A 24,978-nucleotide genomic window follows, 5' to 3' on the forward strand; every position below is an offset into this window, starting at 1 on the left:
AATAAAAAAAAAATTTTTTTAAAAGAACTTATTTCATTGAGCCATCAGTGAGGCCACAAGGACTGCCTTGTAAAGCCAGCTCCTAAAGTATTCTATACTAGGGACAGCCTCTGGAAGCAGGTACTTGAACTTCTGTATCTCCTCCCTGCCTCTCCTCTGGTCTCTACCAAAAACCCTGAGCAAATGAGCCTGGGGAGAGGTTAAAAGGAAATGCAGCAGGACGAAAATAAAACCACGATGATGGGGGGAGAAAAGAGTTCTTGGAGGCCAGACATGGTGGCTCACGCCTGTAATCCCAGCACTTTGGGAGGCCAAGGTGGGTGAATCACCTGAGGTCAGGAGTTTGAGACTAGCTTGGCCAACATGGTGAAACCCTGTTTCTACTAAGAAAAATACAAAAATTAGTTGGGTGTGGTGGCGAGTGCCTGTAATCCCAGCTACTTGGGAGGCTGAGGCAGGAGAATCACTTGAACCGGAAGGTAGAGGTTGCAGTGAGCTAAGGTTGCGCTGCTGCACTCCAGCCTGGGTAACAGAGCGAGACTCTGTCTCAAAAAAAAAAAAAAAAAAAGAGTTCTTGGAATGTTTTTTCTTCTACATCCCACTATCTTTGGTCAGATTTTTTTCTTTTTGTGTTACTGTCTATTAAATGTACTTTCTCTTAAGCTGAGACACAGATCTCTTAAGACTGATGGTTTAGAATATAGCAGACCATATTTTTATGCTGCTTTAGACTCTTGTCCAGGTGAAAAAATTTTCAATAAATGTTGTGAACTTCTGATAACAATCTCTATTTTGTTTAGATACATCTCTTTTTATAATTAAAAAGTAGTCAGATACTAAGCAGAAACAGAAGAACAACAACAAAACCCCACAGCTACTAAAAGATAAAGAGACATTGAATTGAGAATTAAACAAAACCCTTGCAGGCAGCAGGACAGGCCAGAGCTGAAGAAGCTGGGAGTGGTGAGGTGCCCCCAGGGGACACTGACAGAGCCTTGAACCCACTGGTGTAGGAGGCAGGGATGAGTGAAGCCTGTCTGTGTCTTCAAGATTATGGTCCTGCGGTCCCCTCTTTACCTCATACACATTGCCTGATTCTGAAGAGTTAAGGTTTCCTTGAAGCACAGGTGCCCCAACGTCTATACCACGAAAGACACCTCTACAGATTCTAAGAATCACCTTACACATGAGTGCCGTATGTTTTACTTGGGGCCACTGTTCTGTAATATCATTCCTTCCCTCAGGTTTCCACCTGGATTCCACAAAAGCCACCCTTCCTGAAGTTGGTTCCTCTCACCAGATTAGGTCTGGCTCTAAACAAGAGGCCACGCTTGAAATTCAAATGTGAAACAAACTCCTGGCAAAATGGCAATATCTTAGAAGGTGTGAGATATTCTTGCCTTCCAGAAATAGTTGCATTTAAAAAGACAGATGAGGCCAAAGAGGGCAGATCACCTGAGGTCGGCAGTTCGAGACCAGCCTGGTCAACTTGGTGAAACCCCCCTCTCTACTAAAAATACAAAAATTAGCTGGGCATGGTGGTGCATGCCTGTAATCCCAGCTACTCCGGAGGCTGAGGCAGGGGAATCATCTGAACCCGGGAGGCAGAGGTTGTGGTGAGCCAAGATCGTGCCCCTCTACTCCAGCCTAGGAGAAAGCTAGATTTCGTCTCAAATTAAGTAAATAAATAAATAAATAAGACAGATGGTCCTTGCCTTTATGTAAGTCGTGAACTTTCTGTAAAGGGCCAGGGAGTAAATATTTTAGGCTCTGTGGGCTATCAACTCTGTTATGGTGGCATGAAACCAGCCTTTGACAATATGGTAATGAATGTGTGTGGTTGTGTCCTAATAAAACTTTGCACGAGCACATAGGGGGAACAGCAGACACTGGGGCCTCCCAGAGGGTGGGAGGAGGGAGAGCTTCAGGAAAAATAACTAATGGGTACTAAGCTTAATACCTGGGTGATGGAATAATCTGGACAACAAACTCCCATGTCACAGGTTTACCTATTTAGCAAACCTACATATGTACCCCTGAACTTAAAAGTTAAAAAAAACTATTTATAAAAGCAGGAAGTAGGCTGGATTTGGCACAGGGGCTATAGTTTGTTGACCCCAGGTGGATGGTTCCAAATGAGCTCTGAGCTCTGTGCTGATAGCCTAGCCCATGCTAATGGCCACATTTACAGGGGATGGCAGCGAGCAAGGCTGAAAATCCCACGCTGAGCACTGGGTCCTTGCTGGCAATGGGAATTAGGAGCCTCAGACAAATAGATCAATGCAACCTCCTATCAACAGAAACACCAGTGAGGGCTCAGGGTTTAGTAATATCAGTCATCATCTCTGTTCCAATGGACAGAATCAGTACATGTGATGCAGTGAGCATGATGAAATAGGATTCCTTGATTTCCTTATTTACAGCAGTCTCCAGCCTACCTTTGTAGGGCATCTGAGCACGAGTCTTCAGGTACATTTTGCTGCTTCTTTTGGCTCTGACTTTATTGATCTCATAGCCCAGATTGTTGCAACGGTTCTTTCTACAACTCAAGCAGAGCCCTTTCTCAAAGGCTTCCTTGGAACTGCACCTGTAGGCCTTACTTGGATTTTCTTCATTCAACAGGGAGTCAATGAAGAGATGAATGGAGCGCTCATGGGAGCATTTCACTAGCTGGTCCACATCTGGGTAAAAAAGAGACACCAAGATTGTATCTCGGCAGAAATCCACAATGAGTGTTTCATTTGGCGTGTCTAAAATAGGTTAGATGTGGCGTTAGAATAAAATGAGCCAAGGATATAGTCCTGTGTATTTATGATTGTGGGCCCTATTTCAGGAGATATTCGTGGTGGTAGCGGCCCACCTACCTCCAAGACAGTGAAAGTTGCAAGCTCACACGGAATTTTTGACTTTTGTGCTTCTCATATTTATGAGTATGTTTATGAAGCTGTAATAAGCCTCCAAGGTGGAGGTTGATTTCCTTGTTTATCACATCCTTCTCTTACATTGAAAGTGTCTAACACTTCTAGGTGCTTCTAGAAACATATACATGCCCCTTGCCTTACAATAAATTCTTCATAAGTCAAAAATACTGTAAGTTGAAATGCACTTAATACCCCCAAAACCCGTCATAATGTCAAAAAGTTTTAAGTCAAACCATCATGTGCTTCTCAACTTACAATGGTGTTACAGCCCAATCATAAAGTTGGAAAACTGTAAGTTAAGGACAATTTGTATTTCTAGAAACCACAGCTTAAGAGGGTAATTGTTAAATGAATTGTATTTTATCATTGATATTATGTATAATTGAGGGTTCTGCCCCTACTAACACTCTTTTATATCAAATGAACATAGAAATAATCAGCAATGCCATAAGAATGAATTCCTTGTAAGTTTTTAGGACAATCGAAAATAGTAACATTATGCTGTAAGTTCTATAACATGTGCACAAAAATAACGAGAATATCCTAGGTAGGTCCCAATGTCTACAAAGTATGCAAGAGGCTCTTAAAAATAAATCATAAATTGGGCATGGTGGCTCACAGCTGTAATCCCAGAACTTTGGGAGGCTGAGGCAGGCGGATCACTTGAGGCCAGGAGTTTGAGACCAACCTGGGCAACATTGCAAGTCCCCTGTTTTTACAAAAAACAAAAACATTAGCCAGGTATGGGGGTGTGTGCCTGTAGTTCCAGATACTTGGGAGGCTATGGCAGGAGGATCCCTTGAGCCTAGAAGTTCAAGGTCACACTGAACTGTGATTGTGTTACTGCACCCCAGCTTCGGCAATAGAACAAGACTCTGTCTCAAAAAAAAAAAAATCATAAATTTAACACAAGCTAACATTATTAAAGTAAAACATTAAGCTAACATTATGTTCTGAACATTTTGGAAGATTTATACTAATTAACATCTCCTTCTGTTCCAATAACATCTAAAATCTTTCCATTGGCTTTGCAACTACATTCAAGGTATGACAAGCATTTTGTGATGCCATTATTGAGATCAGTGGAGACTTCCTGTCTAAAATCTCGCCTTTTTCTCTTGCTACTGTAAGTGCACTGCTCGATGTAGCCTACAATATAGTAAATAAATGATAAAATGGCTGTCTGCCTGGCTCTAAGGTGGTCATGCTGAACATTGCAGAATTCTTCAGAAACATAATTTGGCCAAATGTGTATATGAAAACTACATACTTTGAAGCTACTGAGTAGGACATTGGGTCAATAAGGGTTAAGGATAAGAGTCACATTTAATTTGCTTCTAAATAATATTTACCTCCAAGGCCTCTCTCTGCAATCACGCGAATAGCTTCTCCAATGTTACATCCTGGCTGAAAAGTACCTCCATTCGGGTAAATGTCAACATGCCCAACTGGTTTCTGGATTCCAATGCTTCGGCCAGGGGACCCTCTGGTGAATGTGTGTAAGACGTCTACAAAATCCGCATCATCAGGAGAAAGGCGACTCGGGGCTTCTGCATACTCAAAGTTAGGTCCAGCTGGATCGAGGCCTTAAAAGGGAAAAAAACGGGTCCACAGATTTGTAAATTTGCATTCGTATGACATTTGCATGTCACTGCTCATCATTTGAATGCACTGGCAGGTATTTAGATTCTTATTAGCTCCTATTCTGTAGTCACTGGATCTTAGAGAGACATAAAATGGAGGCTTGGCTCCTTCTAAAATGAATTTGATTCTCTTAAACTAGCCTTATACAGCAATTTCCACTCAGGATGGCTGGATTTCCTTTTGTAGATTATTTCTTAATATGTCAAGAAGATGTATAAACAGTGGTAGGTTCTTTCTCTCTTTGTGTATGCCACACCTTTGCCTAGATGATGGTCTTCTTTCCAAGTGGCCTCTGGAATTGGTCCTTTTTCTTTTCTCCTAGTACTGATGTGCAGCATTACACTACTAAAACACAGAGCTGAGAGTCGGGGGAAATCTGCAGTCATTGTGTGTAATTCTGCCTTATTTCTGTGCTGTTGCCAGTGGATAGTAAGCCAGTCAGAGCATCTGTGTTTTTTCTTATCCCTAATAAAGAGCCCTAAAATGAGATAATCAAATGCTGGGCATGTCTCCGGGAACACCACACACATGTGGGTATTTAACAAAATTTTTTCTGATTCTCTCTCAGAATGACAGTCTTCTCGCCTCTTAGGATAAGACCAATGAAATTGCTTTCTTACCAGTAATTCTGTTGACTTTCTTATTGGTCAGACTTCCTGCAATGCCAGCAGCATGGGCTCCAAGGCTGTATCCTAAGAGATGGACGTTGTCCAGAGGGTAGTTAAACTCATCCTTTGGAAGAGAAAAAGAAAATGAAGGTTCTTACACTTCTGCCAAAAATAAAACTAAAAGAAACAAAATGAATATAAATATTGTTTTCAAAATATAGGAAATATTGAAAACTAATTCTACTTAATTTTGTGTTACAGGTAAGAGAGAAAAAATATTCTCTAGTGTTAAAATTTTCTTTTTCTTTTGTTTCACTTTTCTATAAACAAATCTAGTATTGATTTTCTCTTTCTTTAATAACAGATTTAAATTACAAAGTTTTTCCATGCATCTGAAATAGTATTATTTATGTATATAATATATGCATATGTTTGCATATATATGTATTTGCATATATAACCGTATACTATATGTACAAACATATACACATACATATGCATATACATATATATGCATGCATATGCGTATATGTGTGTATGTTTGAATGTATAGTATATGGGTATATGTTTTCCCATTATTCCTTACTCTAAATATCTGTATCACTTTATCATTGAAGGTTAGCCAAGCAGTGACACACTCAGGAAACATTCAGTGGAAGGGGCCAGAGGTACATGGTCCAGCCCCTCATTTAACAGGTGAGAAGGCTGAGCCCCAGGGAGGTGATCCCGTTTGCCCATGTTCATTTGCCCAGTCAGCAAAAAAGACAAGAAAATAACTTTTGTCGTTTATGATCAGTCTAATAAATACATCTTATTTTTTACTTCCAATTACTTGGTTAAAATAATTGGGCTTGGTCAGAGTATCAGCTTCTTTCCAATCCCAAGATACTTTTCAGAGGTGCTTTTCAGGGGATCGTCTGAAAAAGTGGGTTTCTTGCAGCTAAGTCAGAACTCCAGACCTCAGTTCCCTTCTATCCTATGCACCTTCCCTTCCAACATCTTCCTAGCTCAATTCCATCACTCTCCCAATGCTCAGCAAAAACATTAATCCTATTTCACACTAAAGAATAAGTACTATTAATATTTTCATGAAAGAGATTGGTACGTCAAGGCGAGGATAAGATGTCCACAGGCCAGCCAACTGGTGGGGAAGGATTTGGCTGAACATGCCATCTTTCCTCTGTCGGAAAATCACAAGCTTTTTTCTGTTGGGCCCACTTAGTTATTGGTCTCAGCAGATCTATTCACTATGAAAATATCAAATGATAGAGCAGGGCAGGACTATTTATTGGCCTTATAGTCTATTCTTATCAAAATGTTGCTTTTGGATATAAAATAATATCCATGCTCATTCTGAAGATTTGAATTGCCCCCAGAAAATATTTACATCTAAGAGAAAAGCAAGAAAGAACAGCCATTTTTCTGGCTCCAGTCAAAAACACTGTTTTGGACACATAAGTCTCCTTCTCCCAGCCTTACCTCCATCCAGTTGATAAACCGGGCCACATCCTGTCCCACCAGTTTGGTGTAGCCCGCGGACACTGGGTAATGCTGCTGAGCCCGTGACAGCCAGTCCACCACAATGACGTTGGAGTCTGGTTCTCTCTTGTACAGGGCAGCCACAAGCTTTGGCACCCAACTTTCATACATTCCTGTTACCTGAAGATGATAACACAAGCTTTCTTAAAATACCCACCTACCACTTATCATAGATATATCAGCCCAATACACCTGCATGAAATGGAAAAAACAAACTTGAAAGGAAGCCCATTGGCACAGATAGAAAAATCAAATAACGGAAGAGTGTTTAGAGACAGGTCTGTCCCTTCCAAGGCAGATCTAAGTACGCCAGGAAGGCATTGAGTTGAGTTCAGGAACGGCAGATTGGAGTTCACCATGCTTCCCATTTAAAAAGTATATTTTAGGCATTCAATAAAATTTTGATCATTTATACTATTAAAAGGAAAGATTGGTCTGAATGCAAAGTGGGTCTTTGAGGAAACTAGCAGGAGCACCTGGCTAGGAGCAGAACCCCATGGAATTGGTCCAGTCCCACTCGCCTTTGCCTCCCTTCGAGGTTGGGGTGTTGGGCACTCTTTGTAGTTGGCTTTCGAGATCAAGAGAGGATGATGTCATTTCTTCAGAATGTAATGTTAATGTCTCCCTGTTTCAGCCAGGATCCCCTACTTCACAATGGAAACCCTGTACTTAAAGCCAGTGACATCCAAGCAAGTGGAAAAGCTCCCAGATAGCTGTGTCTAAGCAACATGCTGGGATGTATCACATGCATGCTACGTGCTAAGCATTCTTTTGGGTGTCTCATGACACAGCTAGAGAGCCTCCTCACTTCCCTTCATCTGTGCCTGTGAGTCCCCAGGCAGCTTATTTCAGATAAGGCAAGAAAATTGGGTTTACTCTAGGCCCCTATTAGAAGTTTTTCTGTCTTACCAATGTTTCTCTTTTCTTTGTCCGTCCGTCCTTCCGTCCTTCCTTCCTTCCTTCCTTCCTTCCTTCCTTCCTTCTTTCCTTCTTTCCTTCTTCCTTCCTCCCTCCCTCCCTCCTTCCCTCCCTCCCTTCCTTCCTCCCTCCTTCCCTCCTTTCCTTCCTTTTATTCCCTCCTTTCTTTCCTTTCTTTTGGCAGAGTCTCACTGTCTCGCCCAGGCTAGAGTGCAGTGGCATGATCTCAGCTCAGTGCAACCTCTGCCTCTTTGGTTCAACCGATTCTCCTTCCTCAGCCTCCTGAGTAGCTGGGACTACAAGCACGTACCACCACACCCGGCTAATTTTTTTTGTATTTTTTTAGTAGAGATCAGGTTTCCCCATGTTGGCCAGGCTGGTCCCAAACTCCTGACCTCCAGTGATCTGCCTGCCTTGGCCTCCCAAAGTGCTGGGATCACAGGCGTGAGCCACCGCTCCCGGCCCAGTGTTTCTAAGTTAAGCAATCTAAAAGGGCTGGACATCTAACTTACTCCTACAGTGGCTGACACTTTTATTAACTGCACAATAGCTAATTGAATTGTTTCTTTCTGATCAACATAAAATACTGATGTAAGTAACCCCAAACAAAGCGACTGAAAAATCTAACAAACAAAGCGAGTGAAAAATCTAAGTACTCACCTTTCTCAACTCAAAAAGGGTCTTATTCTAAGTTCTTTCAATCTGAGTTTTTCTTCTGAGGTTCAATAATTACTATATTTTAAATCTTTGGTTTTCAGACATGCAGCTGAACTGAAGCCCTCCCTGCTGCCTGTACCAGGTGAGCCACCTGACCCTGCCAGTGAGTTCACTGAGATAATCAAGATCAGCGTGGCTGGCTTAGTTCTTGCACAGACCCAACTCGGTCCCACAGCCAGACAGCAGTCTCTGTGCTCAAGCACTCAGAATGTCAGGACACATGATGTGAAAGATACAGGTGGGCTTAGTGAGGCGGTAGGACCAATGATAGGAAGTGGCACCATCTGTTGATGTTGGGTTGGTCATGTCATCTTAGTATGAAAAAGAAACATTTTTTTTCCCATAACTTCCCAAAGTATAAAATTCTCTCAGGGATAAGATTGAGATGACTGAGATACTCAATTTATTTCTGTTGTATAAATGTGTTTATTAAGCTCAGATTTTTTTGAAAAATATTAAAAGCCAAGTTCTGTGTATAACCAAAGGGCCTCTAAAGATTCCTTTTTCTGGGCCAGATGCAGTGGCTCACGCCTGTAATCGCAACACTTTGGGAGGCCAAGGTGGGTGGATCACTTGAGGTCAGGAGTTCGAGACTAGCCTGGCTAACAGGGTGAAACCCTGCCTGTGCTGAAAATACAAAAATTAGCCGGGTATGGTGGTGGACGCCTGTAGTCCCAGCTACTCGGGCGGCTGAGGCAGGAGAATCTCTTGAGCCCAGGTGGCGGAGGTTGCAGTGAGCCGAGATTGCGCCACTGCACTCCAGCCTGGGCAATAGAGTGAGACTCCTTCTCAAAAAAGAAAAAGATTCCTTTTTCCTACTTACACCTATTAAACTATAAAAGGATTTATGTTTAGGAATTTGAGCTTTTATCACAAAATACTGAATTTACTATGTTAACATAGGAAATGGCTATATTTTATTAAACATCTGTGTGAATTCTGTTAGTAGTAGTCTTCATCTCTACAAAAATTGTAGCAATTGTCCTCTTCAGTCAATAACAAAGGCACTTAAATTATGTAGGAAAAGAAATGTGGACTAGATGAATGTTATTTTTAGCTAGTTCCCACTAGAAATTAGTATTATAATATTCACAAGCTCTGACATAATGGATAGATAATATATCTTTAACAATCCATTTTACATAAATCCTTTTAAATAAATTACACAGTCTACTCACTTGGGATTGAAACATTTTAAAACAAACTAAGCAAGAACCACATAATGTAAAGTGTCTGTGTGACATATTAGAGAGGGGACTTTTAACAATATTTTTTAAAAGTAAATTTAATCACAGTTTCACTTTTTCTAATCATCTGGCATGTCAGTTCCCTGGCCAGCCCTTTTTTTTTTTTTTTAATTTCCAGAAAAGCTCCCTAAAGTTTACAACTGGAAAATTTTGGAAGTAGAGTGTTTTTGAGGACATCTAGTGCAACCTCTGCTTTACAGATCAGTAAATGGAGGCCCAGAGATGAAAAGTGACTTGATCCACAGCACAGAGCTGGAGAATGGCAAAGCCCGCATGGACCCCACACTTCCTCACTCCACTCCAGCCCTCTCCTCACTCTTCCATGCTGTGTCCTTTAGAAAGGTTCTCCTGGCAATGTGCTGGATGATGCAGGATCATGCCAGGGTTCCACCAGTTCCCCACAAGAATCACCTATCTTCTGCTCTGTAGCTGGGCAGAGCATCCTTTACACACCTCGCAAGAAGCTCTGGCTCAAGGGCACCAACCAGGTACAGTGTTAAAATGAAGGCTGGCACTGCTTAGGGGGAGTTCTCATGAACATGTGGCTTCAGATCCCACCTGAGCCAGAACTGTCTTTATTCAAGTGTAAAGGAGAGCCACGTGAGATGTGGGGTGCGGACCCATCACTGGGTCCCCAACAATTGGGAAGGCCAATCAGGATACCTCGCCACCCCAATCCACTCTTCCCCAAAGAGCCTCCCTTACCGTCCAGCCATGGATCACCATGAAGGTTTTGCTGCTGTGATTGAAGTGACAGGTAGCCACGGACTCTGCTACTCCAGGAATGAGGTGGCAAGTGTCCTCAGCTGTGTCTTCAGGGGTCCTTAGGGCAAATTTACTTTCGATGTCGATAAAATCTCTTCTTTCTGGAAAGAAAAAATTGGATATGAGGTTAACTGGAGGGTTGCTTGATTTTATTCATTGGAATGGTATGTTTTAGGTTCACAGGCAACCACCGCTGATGCTATTTTTGTTTCTGAAGTGTTTTCGAAAACGAATGTGGATTGCAAGAGAACAACAGATGCTCCATCGTTGAGCAAAGTTGACAGAGAGACAACCTTAACTCTGAATTAAGATTGAAACCATTGACCTCTCCTAAGTCTTCCAGCCTTTCTTGAAGCTCTCCTTAGTCAGGGTGTGTGTGTGTATGTTCATGATTTCCAGTAAGGGAAGTGCTATTTGGGGATTCTTTAGTTAATTCTGTCTTCTCTCAAGACATGAATTTAAGTGACTTGGCCAAGGTTACCCTGGTATTAGTGGGAGGGTGAGGATCAGAACCAGGTCTCTCGGTTCCACTTCGAAGCTCGCTTTCCTGGAGAACACTGACTCATGCATGGCTCTTGTGTGCTATAGTTCCACCATTTGTGTGTGTGTGTGGGGGGGGTTGTTTTGTTTTGCTTTGTTTTTTGAGACAGGGTCTTGTTCTGTGTCCCAGGCCAAAGGAGTGCAGTGGTGCGATCTTGGCTCACTGCACCCTCGAACTCAAGTGATCCTCCCACCTCAGCTTCCTGAGTAGCTGGGACCACAGGCGTGTGCCACCACGCAAGGCTAATTTGTATTTCTTGTAGAGATGAAGTTTCGCCATGTTGCCCAGGGTGGTCTCTATCTCCTGGGCTCAAGTGATCCAACCACCTCAGCCTCCTAAAATGCTGGGATTACAGGGCCTGGTTAATTTTTGTATTTTTAGTAGAGATGAGGTTTCACCATGTTGGCCAGGCTGGTCTCAAAGTCCTGGCCCAAGTGATTTGCCTGCCTCAGCCTCCTGAAGTGCTTGGGATTACCAATGTGAGCCATCGGACTGGGCCTCTATTTTTAATAAAATAATTTTTAAAATATTTTTTAAAGAAAAGTTGGAAGCATGAGGAGGCTTTTGTATGAATCTATTCCCACTCCTATGGCAAGATATACTTCAAAATGTTCTAAGAAATAATTTAGTAGGTTGTTCAGAAATACTCGTGCTATGTATGAGCCATAGTTAATTCTCTCCCCAAATATTTCTTTTCCCACTATGTCATTACAATCTTCCACACAAAGGCAAAACTTGAAAACCACAGCAAAGCTTGTTGTTGAAAGGGTTCACTTTGGTTCTTCATAGTTAATCCCAAACTTGGTGAGAAGAGAAAGACAACCTAGTTTTTGAAACTATGGACAATAGTTATAAATGCTGCTGAATCTTCATCGGGTACAGTGACTAGTTGAAGTAAATTATACTGCAAATAAAATCAGACTTCACGAAGCAGAGCACAATCAAAGGGAAGTTATGTTAAAGGGAAATCATTTAATTCCTTTTCACGTAAAAAAGTAAAAAAAGAAAACAACCCATAAAATCCACCTATTTACTGTAAGAAGGTAATAACTTGTAGATTTTAGATTTTGCCATTCAAAATTTCAGGAGATTCATGCGGCTGCGGGGACTACTTCTCATTTCTTAATCTAAATTTGCTTTTTTTTCAACTCAAAATTTAAAAATCTATAATTTCAAAATAACTGCAGAAGTCAGGCCAAAAATAAAAATAAGAGTGTCATAGTAACAACAGTGGAAGTACAGGCATTTGAATCAGTCTTATCTAATTATCTGAGGATTGGCCAACATTTTCCTATTGAGTAATTATTTTCTAAAATTCCTTTAACAATATTGTGGTTTAAGAAATACGCAATGAGTTGATCACACACACATACACACACGTGCACAGACACCTCCATCATCTAAAATGTAGGAGAAATTTCTTAATGATTCTAATTATGAGAAAAGGAGTTTTGTTACAATGGCTAAACACTCCAAGATCACTTATTCAAATAAGAGTCTGTGCTAAACCATTCATCTTTAAAGCTGTTTTCATTTGCATATAGTAAAAGTGCACGTGAATCCATCCATCCACCAAATATATGCTCTACCTCTCATCTTTATTTGAAGATGTTGGTCACCTTCTTCCTTCCCAACCAGAAAGCCCTCTAGTAACTTTACTATTTCTCTGATAATGGAAAAGAGTATTGAATACTTTTAATCTAATTCTGCCTTCAGTGCCCAAGAACTTCTTTTCCCGTTAAAAAGTGCTTAGAAAATTTAAAACTAATTACACCATCTCCCACACCTTTCCACCTTAAATAGCTCATACCTCCTCTCCACAAGTCTTATTTTAACATATTCTATTATCAATCTTTTTAAAGCAGAGATGATGTGAACAATCTGGCAGACAGATCTCGCTTACCACCTATTTGCCAAATTGACATTTTAAGAGTATTGCTCAGTACAACTCCAGAGGCTGCCATTCACTTTTAGTCCACTTTCCCCTAGAATTATGCAACTTGGTGTGCCTGGAATTGCTGGTGGTTTTGAAATGACCACAAATTTTCTTTGAAATGACTGAGACTGGCTTTGTGTACTTCCATGAAAAAAAGTCTATTCAATCCTTAGATCCTGTACCAGATTGCACGTATGGCTCACTGACAGCTCCAATTTCCGTCTGTTGGGTCCAGAGTATGTAATGAAAAGTAGGAAATTTACACATCCTCTAGTAAATTTGTATTTAGAGACTTTCATTTCACTTTTAAAGAAAATGATTTTCATTTGCCCTGAAAATATACCACTCTATGTGCTATGTGATGGTTTCAATTCTATGTCAGACATGAAATCATAAATCTTATTGGCACTTAGTCAAACTTTCCTTTTCTTGGATGTTCTGATAATTTTCACACTACCTGTGTTTGCAACCCCCCGATGATGTCTCAGTGTCCTAAAGATGAATGTGCTTCCCAAACTTCAATCAGCTCTCTACTAACTGACTTAGACCATGTAGTGATGGGTAGGACGATGGACCCTGGCTGTGGGGCAGTCAGTATATTTAGTTGTCCCAGTGCATCCTGTGATTGCTATTGGGCACCAGTTGAACTGATTTGATGCAACTGTTACTAAAGAAACTGTTATTTTCCATACATGGAAATAATATTAGTGACTGCACTCATCCAACTAGACTGTCTTTTACCATGTCCCTTAGAAATTAAGGCCACCTTAGAATTGAGAAAGAAGAGGAGTACAGGAGGCAGGGAGGGAGGAAAGGAAGAAAGGAAGGAAGGAAAGAAGGAAGGAAGGAGGGAGGGAGGGAGGCAAGGAAGGAAGGAAGGAGGGAGGGAGGGAGGCAAGGAAGGAAGGAAGGAGGGAGGGAGGGAAGGAAGGAGAAGGAGGAAGAGAAGGGGAAGGGGAAAAGGAAGGTGGGAGGGAGGGAGGGAAGGAGGGAAGGAAGGAGAAGGTGAAAGGGAAGGAAGGAAGGAAGGAAGGAGGGAAGGAAGGAAGGAGGGAAGGAAAGAAAGAAGGAGGGAAGGAAGGAGGGAAGGAAAGGCAGGCCTTCATTCTGAATTTAACTTAGCATGACCGTACCACCTGCCAATCAGGCCTCATCAGAAATGTCCATATTAAGCCCTTAGGGGAGAGTTTTGGGTAACACGCAAGTTATAAATTATGCCTTTCCTGACTATGGAATCTTTATTCCTAAATTCCTAAATAAATAACTACAAATCTGAGTGCATAAACAAAGACAAAGAATTTATTCTAACATAGATAATAACTCACAGAGACGAAATTAGGCTGAGAAGTTAAAGCACGTAGAGAAAGATAAATGTATAGAGGGGAAGACTGGTAATTCTTGTTGCTAGAAAGAGGGAAGCGTTGAGCATCCCGGGAAAGCAACAGATGCTGCTTTAAAGGCAGATCAAAATCATCACGTGAGTAAGATGAACATTTATGCAATGACATGAGGTACAAGAACTCAATGAGAATGCAATTCTCTTTGGAATTTCTGTTCTCCTGTTAACCCCCCACCCCTTTCTCTCTCTCTCTCTCTCTCCCCTTTTCTCTCACTCCTAAAGGGCTTCCTCACTAATTCATTTGCTCTCTGAGACTGATAGTCATAGTTATCGACTCAGGCAGTGTCTGTAGGAGATCGAAGAACAAACTGAATTACTGATGTGGTCGATTTGGTGAAGAAAAACATCAATATCATGATCAGACTGAATTGATTGGTCTGTTCAGGTATTCTAATGTAAATAATGCTCTTGACTTATCTAACATGCAGCTTTACTTTATTTCATTTTATTTGATTATTCTTTTTTGAAATGGAGTCTTGCTCTGTCGCCCAGGCTGGAGTGCAGTGGCACAATCTTGGCTCACTGAAACCTCTGCCTCTTGGGTTCAAGCCATTCTCTGCCTCAGCCTCCCGAGTAGCCGGGATTACAGGCTCCTGCCACCACGCCTGGCTAATTTTTGTATTTTTAGTAGAGATGGGGTTTCACCATCCTGGCCACGCTGGTCTTGAACTCCCGACCTCATGATCCACCCACCTCACCCTCCCAAAATGCTGGGATTACAGGCGTGAGCCACTGCGCCAGCCTACTTTTTATTTTTATAAAATATGTTTTATTAATGGAATAGTAAAAATAAATCCTGTATGAATCACCTGAATTTTACCCTGAATTTTCTCCAATATTAGGGCTAACCTTCCACACTACTGAAAAGAGGGTTTAAAAAATAGGTTCAGAGATGTGTGTTAAAATTGCCCCACTGAATTAAACCATCAAGTGTGAATAAGCCATCATTATTTAAAGAGATCATGTGGACTGGTTAATGAAATAATTTAGTTGAGTGTCATCACATAGGCATATTTAAGTCAAGATTTTTTAAGTGAAATACAACATGTTTACATGGTTAATCTGAGACTACTTTCTTCTTGTTGCTGAGGATGGCAAATGGAAACATCCAGTTGTCTCAAACTAACACAATGAAAGTCCATGGTTACTTTGCCAACAATTGTTTTATTGGAGGGAAGGCTGAATAAACATGGGGACGCTATTCTTTTTAGTTAAAATGTAAGTGCTAACTCCTATATGATTTTTCACCATAATTAATTCTGCAGCCAATTTTTTTTCAAAGGTACATTATTGTCGTGATAGCTGTATCTTGAATGAAGGGCTGTTGAGGATCTCTAAATGTAGCTCCATTTACCTACCTTCACCACCATCCCTCCGAAAGCATCCGACTTTTCATGCTACTTAAAAGCTTCTCTAAACTTTGTACTACACTCAAATTAATCCAAGGCAGAATGGTATTACCCCTACCTGACTGCATAGAAAGAGACTTCAGCATTTACGAAAATACAGATGAGCTCACACACCAAAGTGGGTTGAGTGCTGTGAGCAAGGTGGCTGGATTAGACAAAGTGTGGCCACGCCAACTGGGTCATCTTTGTTCTATTCTACTGTCAAATAATGGTGGGAGACACTTTCTTTTATTCATTCACACAGTCAAAATCACCACACTACTTAGATAGCATTTGATCATTCTGAGAGAACAGTCTGGGAAGAACAAAAGGAATGAATTGGCACAAGTTTAATAGGCTCACTTCCAGCAGAACTCACATATATATATAGCACCTAAGATAATCCATTCCTTCCTTCCTAGTAGATATCTATTGTTGGGTACGCAAATGGTGTCAGTGCACACAGACAATCTTAAAATGACCACAAGACAGCAAAGTGCAGTCACGCAGTCTAGTGAACAGACATTGTTCAGAGTAAATTTCAAACTCTTAGCCTCTGAGTAAGTTGGAACCCTATCCTATTCGTCCTTCAGAAACTAACGGAGCCTTCAACTTTTGCAAAGAGAGAATGTGACAAAAGCACTGTGACAAAGATTTTACTCCCAGGTTAGAAAGTCTCTGTTGATAAAAGGTAGTTAGTTCACTGTGGTGACAAACTCATTTAATGGATAAATGATCCCAAAGCTTTACACTGATAAGTGTTTTTGTTGTTTTTATTGCCATAAAAGTTGGAATTTACCTTATGAGTAAATCCAAATGGTCTCTTCATCCAGACCTTAAAAAATCAAGATACCCATGTCTTGAATACTTCCCTTACACTTTGTGATCCAAAATCGTCGCCAACCATCATTTTGATGGCTGGAACATCTTCATATTTAAGTCAATGCAGTCTTTGTGGTGGTCACAGAAGAAACTAGCTGCAAAATGTTGTAAGTTGCAAGGCACTTTCTTGAACAATCTGGCATAAGGCAGTAAACTGTATGGCCCAATCTTTCCTCCATAATAAAGTAAGAACAGAAAGCTGAGTTAAAAATAGGCTGCTGAAAGAAAGCGAAAATTTTCCATCGCAGCTCTTCCCCCATACCTGACTCCCACCTTTCAATACAGCTATTAATCAATCACTCCCTCGCTGAGCTCTCCTTCAGTGACATCTGCTATTTTGCTCTCCTTTGTCATCTTGTTCAACTCAGAAGACAGCCTGGAAATTCACGATGGCCAGGCAAGTGGAACTTAGGCTGCTAAACACTGACCATACTCTCCCTCTCCTAGCTCTTCACATTTCCTAATTGGGGCCATGCAGAGATGGTGGTGGCTCCCAGGACAAAGTGCCTGAGGGCAGTGCCTCTGGTCCTCATATTCTTGTTAGAAAGAATCCACAATGAATAAGTAAACTCAAGAGCCCAGCGGAGGTGCTCCCTGTCTTTCTACCACGGTGGCATCTTTCTCTCCCTGAAATTCTTACCGTCCTAGATGAATGCATGTGGAGGGGAAAGAGGGAGAAAGTTGTTGTGATGGGAGAGGCATGATATATTGGGTGCGTAGAGTGAAAGTGGAGGGGATGGGAGGGCATCGTTTCCAGTCTACTTCGAAATAATCCTTCCTTAATTATATTTACAGCCAGGAAAAGCATGTGTTGGCTACAACTCAGTTAAACTAATTAATCACATAAGTGTCCACTTAAAGAGGCAAGAGTTACACTAGCCTCAGAGAACACTGGCCTCATCCAAACTCATTGCAGAGTTGAGGAACCTAAACCCAGAGAGGTGACACTGACTCCCAAGAATTTAGGGAGTCTTGAACCTGTAAGGGAGCCTAGCAAAAACTTGAATGTGTTGACATATTTCGGTGCTTGTTTTGCGATGAAAATAACGTTATTCTGTGGCGTGCTTTCTGAAATAAGAATTTGGAGTTGGCTCCTACCATCTTCTTGTCAGCTTTAAGCAGTACGAGGGGAAACATACGAAACATACCCCACATAAGTCGTTGAAGACTTTCTCATCAACTCTCCAGTGTTTTCAAACTGATCCAATAGAAAAGATACTTTTTTTTCTTTTTCTTTTTTTTTTTTTTTTTTTTTTTTTGAGACGGAGTCTCGCTCTGTCGCCCAGCCTGGAGCGCAGTGGCGCAATCTCGGCTCACTGCAAGCTCCGCCTCCCGGGTTCACGCCATTCTCCTGCCTCAGCCTCTCCGAGTAGCTGAGACTACAGGCGCCCGCCACCATGCCCGGCTAATTTTTTTTTTTGTATTTTTAGTAGAGACAGGGTTTCACCGTGGTCTCGATCTCCTGACCTCGTTGATCCGCCCGTCTCGGCCTCCCAAAGTGCTGGGATTACAAGCGTGAGCCACCGCGCCCGGCCAATACTTTTTTTTCTTATCCAATTTTGCTTTGTTGGAATCTATACTTAGTGGGGTTTTTTTTGTTTTTTGTTTTTTTGTTTTTTTTCGTGGCACAGGGTCACACTGTCACCCAGGATGAAGTGCAGTGAGGCAATCACAGCTCACTGCAGTCTCCTGAAACTCCCTGGCTCAAGTGATCTCTCAGCCTGCTGACTAGCTGGGACCACAGGCACCGGCCACCACGCCCGGCTAATTTTTGTATTTTTTTTTTTTTTTTTTTTTTTTTTATAGAGACGGTGTCTCCTTGTGTTGCCCAGGCTGATATCGAACTTCTGGGCTCAAGCTGTGTTCCGGCCTCGGCCTCCGAAAGTGCTGGGACTACATGGGTGAGCCACTGCTTCCTGCCAACTTTTTGTTTTTTAACCTAACAAAAATGTTTCACAAATTAATGCCAAAATAAAACAAACGTTCAGCGGTAATCAGAGCCATGGACAGACTGGATCATAACTTGAACCTCTGGGGACGTGCCGCCTGAGAGCACACCCAAGCGACACCGCCCTAATTGCAATTCTAGCAAGGAAGAAAAAAGGAAATGTTGGCGCTTGTTATGAATGGCTTCAGCTGCTCTCTATGTTGCTGTTGCATGTTAACTGAATCGAGGTTCTAATTAAGCAGGCTGCCTCCATTGTGGACAGGTCTGAGACATTCTCATTTGGCCCCGAACGCCTGGACCCCAGCGAGCGGGCGGTTCCCTGGCGGCGGTGACCACGGTTGTGCCCGCTGCCTCCCCGCGGCGCCCGGCAACCCCACGTGCTCGCAGCCGAGCCGCGGGGCCGGGCGCCCGGAGCTGGCCTCAGCCCCCAGGACAGGAAGGGTGGCCAAGTGCAGACCTGGCAACCCCCGAGTCGGCGACCACAGATTGCTGGTGGCTGCGCCACGGTTTCGGGACAGTCAGCTCCTCGCTGGGTTCTTAGGGCACTAAGAAAAGAGGGGCATGCGAGCCTGGAAGCTGGGGAGAGTCCCGGGCGCTCCAGAGCGGGTGGGACGCCGGGTCCCCAGGACTCCGCGCCACGCGTCCTTTCTCCACCCCGACACCCACTGCCACTCCCACAGCGGAGCGAGGGTCCCCGCCGAGGGCGAGCGTGCCCCCTGCGGCTGAGATGCCTGGAACGCCTCCCCGCGCCCCGGCTTCCCCAGAAGGGGCCACGATCGGCCCGCGAGTCCCCGGGCGGGGGCTGAGCCGCAGCGCCAGCCAAGCCGAGGTCACCTTGGCCCGCGCGCCTTTCATTCCAGGGCCCCTCCGGCAGCGAGGTGACTGCAGGTCACCGCCAGCCGGGCCCTTACTCCCGCCTCCGCCGTCCCGCCCCCCACACCCCGGAACCTCCCCGGCGGTGCCCGAGCGCCCGGGAACGCAGTCCCAGCCAGAGTGGAAGGGATAGCGCGGGAACCCGGGAGAGAGAAAAAGCGGGAACTGGGGGCCGCCGCTTCACGATCGGGAGGAGATTCCCTCCCGGCCCCTCCTGGATCCCACTCCAGGGACCGTTTCGGGGCTAGAGCCCAGGCTGGGAGAGCCCCCGGGCGCATCCACAGCCCCTTCCAACTTCCTTCTTCGCATCCTTAGTTCGGGTGGCAGTGGCCACCCGCCGGGTCTGCAGGTGGAGGGGAGTTTCCGCGCGAAACTTACGGTCTGCGGCGGCCACTCTTCCGCGGGAGGCGGTCAGACTCTGGAGCCACACGGCCAGGGCCAGCACGAGCAGGGCTTTGCTCTCCATCTCAGGGCGCGTCCCTCTGGAGGTACTGCAAGGCGCGGACGGACTGATGAGCCGGCTGAGCCGGAGGCTGGAGAGGGCTGGAGCCACGGTCTGGCACTGGGCAAGTCGCCCTTTAAAGGGGAGGGCAGGGCAGTTAGAAGTGGGCAGCTTTCCCTTGAGGAGGAGGAAGAGAGGGAATCGAGTCTGACACTGTTTTCACGCCAAGGCTGCTTATGTGACTGGAAATATGCAAATAAACCTCATCACCTATTGGCTATAAAATCATAAGTTGGGGGGAGGGCCCTAAATTCACTTCTAAACGTTTGAGGAAACAGTAATAAGGATCAACCCTGCCAACGAGAAGAAGGGGAAAGGGCGTACGGAAAAATTTGCTTTGTTAGACTCCTGTTCGCTTAGCTTAAGGGGTTCCACTCTACCCGGGACCCCCTGTCTAAGCACCAAATACAGGTTTATATCCATTCATGTTAAATACTCAACAATCACCTGTTTTCCAAGGAGGGAAAGTTAAGCTGTTAAATTACATTTCCTCGGCACGTTAATACACCTCTCTTTTGATGAATCCTGTTTGTCACTTGCAGTCCTCCCTCACTCACCCCGCACCCCACCCCCACCCCCGCAAAGTCAATGTAGGGATACAGGGACACACATTGCGTCCCAGCTTGTGCTTGTACAATCTGGTGTTTTAACATTGGCAAGATGGATCAGCTTATGTGATGGAGAAAAGCCTACTTGCTCTAACTAGTTTCTAATTTTTGTCTCATGCAAATTATTCTCAATCTTCAAACTCATCAAGGAATGCAAGGATAATATTTTATGTTCAGAGGCAGAACATCGAGGTCAAATAATCTAAAGCCGTATTGAGTTATGATAAGTGAAAGAAGATAGTCAGAAAAGACACATATTGTATGATTCAATTTAAAGTGTCCACAAATAGACAAATCTATAGAGACCAAAACTAGATCAGTGGTTGCCTGGGGCTGGGTAATTAATATGGGAAGGGAAGAATAGAGAGATTTGGGGGGAGTTGATGACAATGTTCTAGATTACATTATGCTTATGCTGTACAACTCTGTAAATATACTAAAAGCAACAGAATTGTGCACTTTAAATGGGAGAATTATATAGTGTGTAAATTATAGGTCAACAAAGCTATTTTTAAATGGATAAGAGGCATGCGCATAAAATAAGAAAAAAATAACATTGGATACTATGCTTTTCTGCCAAAATGCTTGGAATACTTTTAAATATCTTTTTAAATATAAGGGATTTATATTAGCCGGGACGGACAATGAAGTGTATCCCCAACCCCCTCTCAGTTTATGGCTGAGAAACTGGCTCATCAAATCAGAACCTCCAATCTACTATATTTATGGCCTGAATATTTTTAATGTCCCCTTTTACTCATCCCACCCTCCATCACACACACACAAACACACAATGCACAATTGTAGGTTAGAACAATGAAAAGCTTTTTAAAAAACTGGGCTCGCTTTTTAAGTTTTTGTCAAAAAATGAAATAACAGTTGATAATACCCAAATATTTCAAAGGTCTCTATTCTGCACAACAGTTCTGTCTTTAAGTTGATGCATTCCGTGCCAAAACACAACACACCATCTTGTATTGCAATTATTACACAATATACTGTGCACGTTCACTCTATCCTACAAAGTATGTAGAGAATCTTGAAACCTGCCAAAAATTAAACGTCGCAGAACTCTAGATGTGGCAGAACAGACCATGCAAGGGATGAATAACTATGATGTGGCTGTCCTCCAAAAATCATGTAGTAAACTCTAATTTTAAAAAATGACAGAAGATGAGTACAATTGCATTGGATGTGTTCATGGTGTGAATGGCATATAAACAGACGTGCAGAAATGCCTGCTATCTTATATAGAATACTCCTGCAGCCTATTTTCATGCGTAAATATCCTTTGATAAGACAACCAAACGAAACTGCACTTCTGTGCCTTTCAGAAAACTGCAAGGAGATTTCATGTAATTGCTAAGGGAAAGTCCGATACTTATAACGTATTTTAAAAATGATTTCCCAGCCTAACCAGATAGCAAAATTAAAGCACTCAAAAGAGTTGGAGGATATGTAATATTTAAATATGAATCCAGTTTGGAGTGAACTGTGCCATTAGCACGTCCAATAGAGTTGCAGAGATTTCCAGGAAGACTTAATTTACAGCAGCTTAGCCTGGTTTAAAAAAAAAAAAAAAGTAAGACAGGTTGGCTACTCTCCCAGGGCCAGCGCGGAGCAGGTGGGTGTGGCGGCAACGCTCTCTCCGGATTGGCTGCACTGGGAGCGATCAGGTGCCTGCCTTCTAACGCAGAAACTCACATGATCTCTAGGTCAGAATTGCATGTGCATTAGTGAAGCGACTCATCCAAACTTTGGCGAGGTTACTCGGCCTTTAGTAGCTCAAGGCTTCACTTTTTCCATAATTGGCATTTCTTTTGGAGCAAACTAAGTTTTAGGTGAGAAGAAGCTAACAGTATCCCTATAGCAGGACACTTGCCACTGGGACACATTTAAAATGACCTAAGTAAAAAGTCGAATGTGCATATCTAATGAAACAACTGGAAATTCTGGATGTAGGGAAGCATTATTTAGCCAGCCAGCCAGCTAGCTAGCTAGGTTATTTTGATTGAAGGCCTGCTAATTGCACTCGGCACTTTTCATCTTCTACTGCGTTTAATTATTACAAAAGTACTCCAAAGTCAATGGTATTCCCCTTCTACAGACGAGGGAAGATGAAACTCAGGGAAGATTAAATAACAGCAACCACAAATCATAAGATGTTTTTTCTTTGGCGATCCTAGGAGAGAAGAAAAATGTATTCGATGTGCTATATTTTAATGTTGCAGCAATTGAAAACAGGAATAGGCTGGGAATCAGATTTTTTTGTACACACATATTCTAATGTAGATTTTTATTTTGTGGCTTTCTTACTAAAGTAAAATACAATGAAATGTGTAAGTAGGCTCTAAAGAACATCAGTACTGAGTCGGATCTTGTCCTTATAAAAAGTATAATTAATGTAAGAAAACATACTAATACAAATAAAAAGTATAAATACAAAGTCATAAATATTAAAATATATTCTAAAATCTATTGACTTTTTAAATAAGAAAAAACAAAGATGTTTACTAAAAATTGTCATAAAAGGCTTTCCCACCACTACCCACTCACATCTGTCCTTTAAATTGTAGCACAAACTGGCTCTGAACAGAGATGATAATGTGTTGCTGAAGGTAAGGATGAAGTTGAGATTGGCAGCTCTTGGACCTGGAGATATGGTGGGATGTGGGGAGAACTGCTTCAAACCATAAAGTTACAGTGTAGAATGACTGGACACATTTCAAAGATTTTAGTTTTCCTGAGTTGGGGATGTTCATGCCCTTCCCCTTTCCAAAAACAATAGAAAAGCAAAACTACATAAAGAGAGAAGAAGAAATAATAGAATCATCATTAAAAGATTTGTCTGAATAAAATTAAGAAGGTAAATTTCAAAATAATTTTTACAAAGAGAGAATTCTTTAAAAAGCCAGTGCATTGCAATAATGCCTCCACGAAGAGACTTCATGTTAAGGGGAAAAGTAAAGAGCATGGCCAGGCACGGTGGCTCATGCCTGTAATCCCAACACTTTAGGAGGCCAAGTTAGGAGTCAAGACCAGCCTGGCCAACATGGTGAAACGCCATCTCTACTTAAAATACAAAATTAGCCAGGCGTGGTGGCAGGTGCCTGTAATCCCAGCTAGTCAGGAGCCTGAGGCCCCAGAATTGCTTGAACCCAGGAGGTGGAGGTTGCAGTGAGCTGAGATCACACCACTGGACTCCAGCCTGGACGACAGAGTGAGACCCTATCTCAAAAAAAAAAAAAAAAAAAAAAAAAAAAAAAAGGAAAGAAAGAAACAAAGAAAAGAAAAAGAATAGAGCACACTATCCAGATGATGTCCCAGAGGAACTGGGGAACCAAGGGGGAGCACAACTCACACACACACAAAAAGAATATCCCACAAATAACCCACTGGATTTCTAATTCACGTTCGTTTATGAGTAGTTCCCCCCTTTTCAAAACAAAACAAAATTAAAAATTTAAGTCCATGTGGAATATTAAAGAAAACTTTGAGGCCCAGTTAATGATTGGAATATGGAACATCATGAATGTTTTTTGCTGATGGTTTCACATTCAGAGATTACTTCAGACCCATGTCAAAGGCCTGCTCTGAAAACGAGTTTAGCCCCATTTAGCAGAAGATGAGTTTGAGATGCCCCCTGCTGACTTCCTGGTGATATTGTAATATCCCAAAAAAGCCCTTGTAACAGGCTTGAAATAGAATTGACTTGATGAATGAATAAACTCTAAACTCTTATATTGTTACTTGAGCTTTCTTTTTTCTTTTTTCTTTTTTTGAGACGGTCTCACTCTGTTGCCCAGGCTGCAGTGCAGTAGCACAGTCAGGGTTCACTGCAGCCTGAAACTCCCGAACTCAAGCAATTCTCCTACCTCAGCCTCCTGAGTAGCTGGGACCACAGGTGTGCGCCATCATGCCCGGATAACTTTTGTATTTTTAGTAGAGATGGGGGTCTTGCGCTGCCCAGGCTGGTCTCAAACTCCTGGGCTCAAGTGATCCACCTGCCTCAGCCTCCCAAAGTGCTGGTATTACTAGCATGAGGCACTGGGCCAGATCTGAGCTTTCTTGTTTCTTTTGTTCAACCATAAGTAACCTGAAGGAAGGTATTGTTCTTTCCCTGTCTGGGGTATTTCCCACAGCATCTAATGGTGCTGGGAAGTTAGGAGGTTCTTAGCCAATAGTTGTTGGGTGAATTAACAACACGAGTAAAAGATGATCCAGTGTCAAATGGGGGAGAAAGCAGGGTTCCTTTTATTTTAAACTTTCACTAGATATATTAATTATGAAACTACAACTACAAAACCACAAACACACACACACACACACACACACATACACAGACACATAATTAAGTTTACGTAGCCCAAATCTGGGTTAGAAAAGTGGAGGACAACTTCATTTGATTGGAAATTTTGCTGGCATGGTATCTTTCTCTTCTTTCTTTCTTTCTTTTTCTTCCTTCCTTTCTTTATTATTATTATTATTATTTTTTTTTTTATGAAGTCTTGCTCTGTCACATATGCTGGAGTGCAAGTGATG

The 24,978-nt window shown here is 42.5% G+C and overlaps 1 protein-coding gene across 1 annotated transcript in view; it reads right to left on the reverse strand.

Annotated features, from left to right (window-relative positions):
- LPL (lipoprotein lipase) overlaps positions 1-20,453 on the reverse strand; it is a 29,350-nt gene extending 8,897 nt beyond the window's left edge. Inside the window, exons 1-6 of the mRNA XM_003256730.4 lie at positions 19,705-20,453; positions 10,300-10,460; positions 6,653-6,832; positions 5,186-5,297; positions 4,274-4,507; positions 2,439-2,681 (exon numbers count right to left, since the gene is read on the reverse strand). Coding sequence (XP_003256778.1) covers positions 2,439-2,681; positions 4,274-4,507; positions 5,186-5,297; positions 6,653-6,832; positions 10,300-10,460; positions 19,705-19,792 — 1,018 coding nt within the window. The 5' untranslated portion in view covers positions 19,793-20,453. The remainder of the gene's footprint in view (positions 1-2,438; positions 2,682-4,273; positions 4,508-5,185; positions 5,298-6,652; positions 6,833-10,299; positions 10,461-19,704) is intronic.
- Positions 20,454-24,978: the final 4,525 nt, after the last annotated feature.

This window comes from Nomascus leucogenys, chromosome 4 (genome assembly GCF_006542625.1).
Source record: "Nomascus leucogenys isolate Asia chromosome 4, Asia_NLE_v1, whole genome shotgun sequence".
NCBI lineage: Eukaryota > Metazoa > Chordata > Mammalia > Primates > Hylobatidae > Nomascus > Nomascus leucogenys.